Genomic DNA, 9233 nt, shown 5'->3' on the forward strand with positions numbered 1-9233 from the left:
GTTCTAACCCATTCCTTCTGAAAAAGTTTCTTTTTAGAAAATCCCCTTAAGTGGATTCAAAAAAAAATATCTCCCAAAACCTCCTCTCAAGTGGAAGTGGAAGGACCAAGGTTGAGATAAGTTTGATCCACAAAAAATAATATTATTTATATATACATATAAAATTATATATTTTAGTATGTAGTTTAATATGTTGTAATTTTATTATATTTAAATCAGTATTTTTATGTCATACTTATCATCATGCTATTAAATGAAATATATAATAATACTTTATACTTTTTGATCTTGTGAGTTTTTATATATTAAATGAAATATATAGTTACATTTTTATATCATACTCAATTATAACAATATTTTTATATCATACTCATGTATAACCAATTTCATAAATTAAATAACACTTCATGTATATTTCTCAAACCACCATGTGAAATATTTATTGATTTTATTAATACCTAACTTTTGAAAAAAAAAAAAAAACTCAAGTTATCACTTCTAACATATTTTCTAGTAAAATGTAGTCTTTGTAAAAAATAAAATTTTCATGTTAAATAAATAAAATGACTTTTGTATGTCTTAATTAGGTTTTAATTTCTTTAAAATAAATAAACATTTCAACTAATAATTCTTTTTGAGTAGGAAAAAATACAAACTTATCTAACAACGAAAACCTTAAACAAATCCGCACCACACAACTGCACCACCGGAAGACCCTCAACCGCTTATTCTAACGCTAGGATACACACAATAAGCCACCTTGAAGGGATAAAATAAGCACATCATCTACAAATGAAACTTCCCACATTACCTTCTGCCATCAGAAAAAAAATAACTCCATTTAAAATGTTTTCCACATATTGGTGTGTAACAGCGGCTGCTACAAAACAAGGTGTCCACTCATATTTACTATATTGGCTATTAGCTTGACTTGTAGAGCAAGAGCTGCTTTTCCTATTCCACCTTATTTACTAACCTCTCTATAAATAAATCTATGAAAGAATAAAGTACCATCATTATAGAATCTCCATAAATTGCTCACAAAAAGATGAAGCCATCTTCTCTTTGGTTACTTGCTTTTTGGTTTATATATGTTCCCCTGTTTTTCAACTTTACATGCAACTCCAAACACAATGTTTTTGCTCTAGAAAATGAGATCGATCATATGGCATTAATCAAATTCAAAGAATCAATATCGAGTGATCCAAATCGGATCTTGCTTTCCTGGAATACTTCTACTCACTTTTGTAATTGGTATGGAATCACATGCCATCCCACACTTCCAAGGGTTACTGAGCTGAACTTGCAAGGGCACAAGTTGAAAGGGTACATATCTCCTCAAATAGGTAATCTCTCTTACATCAGAAAATTTGTACTTGGAAACAACAGTTTCTATGGCAATTTACCACTCGAAGTGGGAAGATTGTCCCAACTACAGAAATTCAATGTTGAAAATAACACATTGGGAGGAGAAATTCCTTTAAATTTGACGCATTGTACTCAACTCAAAATTTTAAATTTGTATGGAAACAATCTGAAAGGAAAAATACCTATTACAATCGGATTGCTCCGGAACATTCAGTTTTTGNACTTTGGTCAAAATCAGTTAACAGGAGAAATTCCATCTTCCATTGGGAATCTTTCTTCAATAACATATCTATCACTTACTTTTAACAATTTAGAGGGAGATATTCCACCAGAAATATGTCATCTCAAAAGCTTAACTATTCTAGCTTTAGGTATCAACAAACTGAGTGGATCAATTCCTTCCTGTCTTTATAATATGTCATCTCTTACTGGAATCTCAGTCACTGAAAATCAACTTAGTGGCTCTCTTCCACCCAACATGTTCCACACCCTCCACAATCTTCAGGGACTTACACTTTCTAACAATCAATTCTCAGGTCCAATCCCACCTTCCATTGCAAATGCATCCAGTCTTTCACTCCTTGATCTCTCTAAGAACCATTTTGTGGGAAGAATTCCAGGTCTTGGAAAACTACATGAACTTTATTTCCTAAGCTTGGGTCAAAACAATTTAGGTTACAATTCAACTAATGATTTGGAGTTTTTAAAATCATTGGTAAATTGTACTAAGTTGGAAATATTAGCTCTATCTTACAATAGTTTGGGAGGTCAATTATCAAATTCTTTGGGAAATTTGTCGACTCAACTAAGTCAACTATATCTCGGATACAACGAGATATCTGGAGAAATCCCTGAGGCAATAGGAAATTTAATTGGCTTAACTCTCTTGACAATCTACAAGAACCACTTTGATGGTATTATCCCAACAACTTTTGGAAAGTTTAAAATGCTTCGAGTGTTAGGATTAGGGGGAAACAAGTTGTCAGGAAATATAGAACCCTTCATTGGAAACTTGAGTCAATTGTTTTATTTGAATCTACGAGAAAATCGATTTGAAGGGAGTATTCCTCCAAGTATAGGCAATTGTCAACTGCTACAACATTTTGATCTTTCAGAGAACCATCTATCAGGAACCATACCACTAGAGCTTTTTAATCTTACCTCTCTATTTGACAATTTGGATTTGTCATATAATTCCTTGAGTGGTAGTATACCAGATGAAGTGGGAAATATAAACAACATTGACTTTCTAGATATGTCAAACAATAATATATCTGGTCACATTCCTCTTGGTGTTGGAAAATGCATAATGTTAGAGTACCTCTATTTGCAAGGGAATTCTTTACAAGGAATCATACCATCTTCTTTGGCATCACTTAAAAGCATTATATTTTTGGACCTGTCACAAAACCATTTGTCNGGATCAATTCCAAATTTCCTGCAAAACCTTTCTTTCNTACAATATTTGAATGTATCTTTTAATATNTTGGAAGGTGAGGTACCCACTGAAGGTGTCTTTCGGAATGTAAGTGCATTGGGGGTGATTGGAAACAGTAAGCTTTGTGGAGGTATTTCTGAATTGCATCTGCCACCATGCCCTGTTAAAATTAAGAAACATGCAAAACACCACAAGTTCAGATTGATAGTGGTGACATTAAGTGTAGTTGTTTCTCTCATTGTACTATTATCTGCCTTAACTATCTATTGGTCGAGGAAAAAGGGAAAGAAACCTTCCCTTAATTCATCAACAATTCACCAATTGGCTAAAGTTTCCTACCAAAGCTTGTACAATGGAACTGATGGGTTCTCAACTACAAACTTGATAGGGAGTGGGAATTTCAGTTCTGTCTACAAAGGAACTCTTGAGCTCNAAGACAGAGTTGTNGCNGTAAAGGTTCTAAACCTGCAAAGAAAAGGAGCTCACAAGAGCTTCGTGGCAGAATGTAATGCACTAAAAAATATTAAGCATCGAAATCTTGTTCAGATTTTGACATGTTGTTCCAGCACAGATTATAAAGGTCAAGAATTCAAAGCTTTGATCTTTGAGTACATGAGAAATGGAAGCCTGGAGCAATGGTTGCATCCTACCACAACAAGTGTTGAGCACCCAAGAACATTGAGCCTTAAACAAAGATTAAGTATAATGATTGACGTAGCTTCTGCATTACAATATCTTCATCATGAATGTGAGCAGTCGATCATTCATTGTGATTTAAAGCCAAGCAATGTCCTTCTTGATGATGAAATGATTGCTCATGTAAGTGATTTTGGCATAGCAAGACTTCTCTCAACAATCCAAGGTATTACCTCCAAACAATCAAGTACACTTGCAATAAAGGGGACTGTTGGCTATGCTCCTCCAGGTATTTTCTTCTGTTTTTCAATCGTTAAGTTGCTTTGAATTCTCAGAATTTTGTGCTGTGAATGTTATATCTTAGTATTGTGTATTGATAGTTTTGTATAATGATAGAGTATGGAATGGGTGCTGAAGTGTCAACTTCTGGCGACATGTACAGCTTTGGAATTCTTTTGCTGGAAATGCTTACTGGGAGAAGACCTACAGATGAAATGTTTGAAGATGGTCAAAATATTTGTAACTTTGTTGCAATTTCATTTCCCAGTAAACTTTTTCAAATTTTGGATCAGCGACTTATTCCAATTGAGGAAAATGATTGGAATCTTAATCCAAATGTTGAAAAGTGCTTAGTTTCACTTTTTAAAATTGGTCTTGCCTGTGCTGTGGAATCACCAAAAGACAGAATGGATGTGGTTGATGTCAGCAGGGAGCTTCATCGAATTCAAAATGCCTTTTTTGGTGAGTTATTTTTTTTTTTTTGATTGCTTTAATAATTATTGCACAATTACATCAAGTTTTCCTTTTTAAAAATCATAAATTAGTAAAATTGAGGATTTATATGTCTTATGTGTATTTGGATTTTTATTAAAAATACAAAATGGATGTTTACATCAATGTGTTCTAACCCAAAATTGAACTTCTTAGGTCGAGGCTCTGTTTTGGGAAATGATCCTTCAATCTTCTTATTGAGTCAAGGTATTGGTAATTTTGAAGGTTGAGCATATCATCAAATGAATATCAGTTGCTAATCATGTTTTAGTACCGAAATCACTTGGAAAATGTGGGTTTAAATCAAGTAAGTTTCCTTGTTATCGGTATATACGTTTTTGTAGTCTTAAATTTTAGTTTGTTATAGGTTACTTTTTTATTATATAATGTATATCATGTTGTTTTGTTAACTAATATTGTCCCTGATTGATAATCCTTTTTTTTCCACCGGATGTTGAAAATCATTAAAAAAAACACAGGAGATTCACTACAATAGTTTATTAAGAATAATTTTAGTAAAACTTGTAAAACAAACAATGATCTTCAAAACTAAATTTGGTTCAGAAGTTAATTAAGTGTAGAAAAAATATTAATTAATACCTACCATGTTTGTCACGGTTACCTTTAATTGAATGTTTAAAGTGAAAATGATAGAATTTCTTTAATAATTATACTAGTTTTAAACATGCGTTTACTACGGGTTGATGTTGGTTCGTGTGTTTATTAAAAATAATTAGAAATCGAGGAAAAAACAATAAATATTTTTAAGTTTGTAATTAAGTTTTGAATATGGAATTAACCATAAAAATAATTTATAGGTTTAAAAGTCCAATAAGTGTAGAAAAATATAAATAGTAGCATGTGCAAAGTAAAAATGATATGCAAAAATATTTAGAGTTGACTCATTAACAATATAAATTAGTATACCATATACTAATGTAAGTTGTTAAACTTATTTAATTAATATATTAACAAACTCATTTAATATGTGTTATTAGATTGATTTAATTAGTATATGGAAGTTGAAAGGGGAGCATGATTAGTAATAGGTTTTTGATGATATTCCAAAAAGTGGAAGAAGATAAAAATACTTGACCTTAACTTATTATTGAATCTGGTTAAAATGCATGTCAGGAGATGCTTGCTGTCCATTTTAATTGATTATATTAAAATCAAAATCGATTAAAAATATGAGTATCATATTTTTGTATATAAATGGGTCTTGTCTTTATTCTATAATATGGGGATGCAATTCAGAACTTTAATTTGTGAAGCAAGAATGACTAGAAAACATTTTTGACAAAGGACCTTCATAAGTGAAAATCAAAGAAAAGAAGCCTTCAAGTGTGTTTGGATGTAGATGAATGGTGAATTAGTCTGGTTTTTGGTTTGAAATCTACACTTGAGGTGTTTTCTTTTCTTTGCATTTGTTGTAAACTTGATCATTATTGTATATAATTTTTTTGAAGGCAAGGGTTAAGGGCAATTGTGTGAAACATCACCTTAAAGGATGATTCTTGATTGCTAGAGGTTAAGGTTGCATAGGCAAACTTGTAATTTTGTAATTTCTACATCTTTATAGTGTATTTCCTTTCAAACTCAAGTTGTTTGGAAGAAGACTAAATGCAACCTCATTTAAGTCAAACCAATATAAAATCTTGTGTGTATCATGCATTTCTTTCTTTACATGTTTTTACATATTGTATTGATTAAGAAAGTTCACTCAAAAGAGTAACATACATTGCATTTTTTTTAAGAAGGTAGGTGTAAAATTTTAATCCAATTCAACCCCTTCTTAGTTGAGATCTATTAGTTTTAACACTTTTAACAATTGGAATAAGAACTGATTAATAGGATATTAATCAATTAAAAAAATCATGTTATGACCAATATATCTCAAACATTTGTTGAAGGGACATCTATAAATAGATCACCTTCCATTTTGAAAAATTAGAACGAAAATTTGTCTAGAATCAATAGACAAAGGTGTATGGGATGTAATAAATGGACCTTCTCAACTCACAAAGATTGAAAAAGGTATGATTGTACCCAAAAAATTATCTTAATGGAATCTTAATGAAAACAAGAGAGCACACTTTGATGTGAGAGCAAAAAATATTATATCTTTTACATGAACCATCGATGAATTCTATATAATTTTTGTTTGTGAATCAACTAAAGAAATGTGGGACGTCTTGGAAGTGAGACATGAAGGCACAAATTTAAATGAATTTAAGAGATCAAGAAAGAATAGTCTTATTCAAGAATATGAGATTTTTAGAATGGAGAATGGAGAAAACATCTATGATGTCCGGAAAAGATTTATCCACATAGTAAATCATTTGTTGGCTCTTGAAAAGATCTTTGATGAGAAAAAACTAAATAAAAAAATCTTGAACAGTTCAAACAGAAAATGGCAACCTAAAGTCACAGTCATATCTGAATCTAGATATCTTACCACAATGAACATGGCTAAGTGATTAATGCATATTTATGTCCTCATTTAACCTTGAATATTGGATTTTTAATTGGTTTTTGTACTTTAAAAGAATATTTTAATTAAGATTTGTTATAATTAGGTTTATTGAACATCAGATACATAAACATGATAAAAATAACATTTTAGTTGCATAAATGTGTTAGTGAAACAACATCTAAGTTAAGTTTATTGAGGTGTGAAAATAAATTGGTTAAAAATTGATGACCCTTAAAGATAAATCTAAGAATAGCAAATAATTGGCTTGAGATTAGTGAAACCTTAATCACCGTCCAATCTCGTCACTATCTTTAATTATCCTTTACCTTGATTTTAGTGGAATAACATGTTTTCTTACTAAGGTCGGATGTCCGTATTGATGGTCGTTTGCTCCTGCTCAATCGTTCTGCCACGCTCAGTCGCTGCTTGACTGTTTCCTTTTCTCATAGACTGTCCGACTTGCTCGGTGTGGAATAAGTGTATGACCCTTAGGCCATACGGTAATATATATATATATATATATATATATATATATATATATATATATATATATATATATATATATATATATATATATATATATATATATATATATATATATTAAATGTGAATTTTATGAAAAATGTATATGATAATAATATATTCTTTGAGTCGGAATTTTCTCTTAAACTTGTAGTATTGTTTATTTAGTGAGCTTTTAAAATAATTAAATTGTAATATATTAAAAAATTATTGATATATTTCAAAATATTAAAATGGTTTAAACCCTTTAATTGTCCCTATTTTTGGAGCGTTTTCCCAATTTCATCCCCTTCTTATTAAAACTCCCAATTGGGTCCTCATAAGAGTTAATTTCAATCAATTTAGCCCTTTCCGTTAAAAAAAAGTTAACACCGTGAAGTTTTGTACAGTGAGATGGATGAGGTGTTCATTTATGTAACGTGGCATTTGTAGTGTTGAAACCTTGATGAAACGTGGCATTTAGAAAAATTTAATAATTTAAAATAAATTTTTTCAAACCAGAAACCAATTAGGTTTCTGCCTCTTCCACTTGAGCAAAGAGCACAGGAAAAGGGACCCTAGAGAGGCACCAACTTCCTCTCCATGCATACACAAAGTCGCCACTGAAACAACCTCTGCACACCGCGAGCCTAGGTGTCGCTAGTCACCGATCGTCGCCACGGTCTCCGCCGGTGACCGCGCCAATTTCTCCTTCCTTGTCTCTTCTCCGAACAACAGTTTCGACTGGCGCCGCCACACCTCAGTTTGGTCAGTCAAGGGTCATTGTTGGTGGTGCTGCCTGCGTCGAAGCGTCACTGCCGCTTGTGGCGGACCAACCTTTGGCTTTGCTTCCTCGCTCCCCTCTGAAACTGAACCAAGTAAAGGTTGCACAGAGACATTTTGTTCTTGTGGTTGGGTGTGATGGTGAATGTGTATTATTGCACAGAGACAGTTTATAAAGGTTTCTGAAAAAGGATTTAGGATTTAATAAAACTGAATTTGGGATTCAATTTGGGATTAAAGGTCTGCGAAGATGATGGCTCCGTCTCGGTGGTTGGAAGATGAGCGAAAATCGCAATTTAGGGATTTTGGTGTGTAGAGATTTGGGGCTTTCTGTGTTTCAGATTTTGCAAGTTGCAAGAAAGTGTTTCGTGATAAAGGAGATGAAGCAAGGAGCTTCGTTTCGCGGTGATGCTCATGGTGACACTGTGATTTTGGAGTTTTTACACTACAAGTTTCGAGATTTGACGGCCATGGTTCTAACGAAACTCACGATGGCTTTTCCTTCCGGTGGCGAGGTGGTGAAGGAGACGAGCATCGCTAGCACTACGAAGGAGGTGATGGAGCAGTATGCCGCCACTATTCACGTTTTTAACCACTTTTACAAAAATGACATGTCATCTTCCCTCTTGTACAAAAAGTTAACTCCGTTAACTAGATTTAACGGAAAGGACTAAATTGATTGAAATTAGCTCTTATGAAGACTTAATTGGGAGTTTTAATAAAAATGAGATGAAATTGAGAAAACGCTCCAAAAATAGGAACGATTAAAGGGTTTAAACCTATTAAAATAAAAAGATTTTGAAAATCCAATAAAATGTAAGCATAATAAAAACGGAGTAAAATCACTTCACATCATTTAAAGGATCATCAATGATTTTCCTTTTCTTATCTTTTCTTTTCTTTTACAAAATTGGTACCCATCAAATCATGGGCAAAGATGGATCTTTCTGTATTACGTAGAGGTGTGAAAACTGGTCGACAGTAATATGCCGAACAAAGCACATGTTAATTCCATGGTTATTGTTTCCTGCACTCCCAGAATTATTAACTGCACCCTCATAACATTAGGGAAAGACTTAACCATCTTCTATTAATGTCCTACATTATAGTCATTGTTACAGTCACAATGCTGCAGAGGAAGAAGAAGGAAGAAAACACTACAAAACAAAAAAAAAAAAAAAAAAAAAAAAAAAAATGAAAAAGAAAGATGATGTAGAATACATGATATAAAAGCCTAATTTCATAGCTTTTCAGCCCAAA

General features: G+C 32.4%; 1 protein-coding gene across 1 annotated transcript; it reads left to right on the forward strand.

Annotated features, from left to right (window-relative positions):
• Nucleotides 1–1048: 1048 nt before the first annotated feature.
• On the forward strand, nt 1049–4897 carry LOC106773308 (probable LRR receptor-like serine/threonine-protein kinase At3g47570). Its single transcript, XM_014660011.2, has 3 exons — nt 1049–3731; nt 3839–4183; nt 4370–4897. The coding sequence occupies exons 1-3, from the start codon at nt 1049–1051 to the stop codon at nt 4441–4443; spliced, it is 3102 nt and encodes a 1033-aa protein (XP_014515497.1). The 3' UTR covers nt 4444–4897.
• The last annotated feature ends 4336 nt before the right edge of the window (nt 4898–9233 follow it).

The sequence above is a fragment of the Vigna radiata genome, chromosome 9 (genome assembly GCF_000741045.1).
Source record: "Vigna radiata var. radiata cultivar VC1973A chromosome 9, Vradiata_ver6, whole genome shotgun sequence".
Lineage (NCBI taxonomy): Eukaryota > Viridiplantae > Streptophyta > Magnoliopsida > Fabales > Fabaceae > Vigna > Vigna radiata.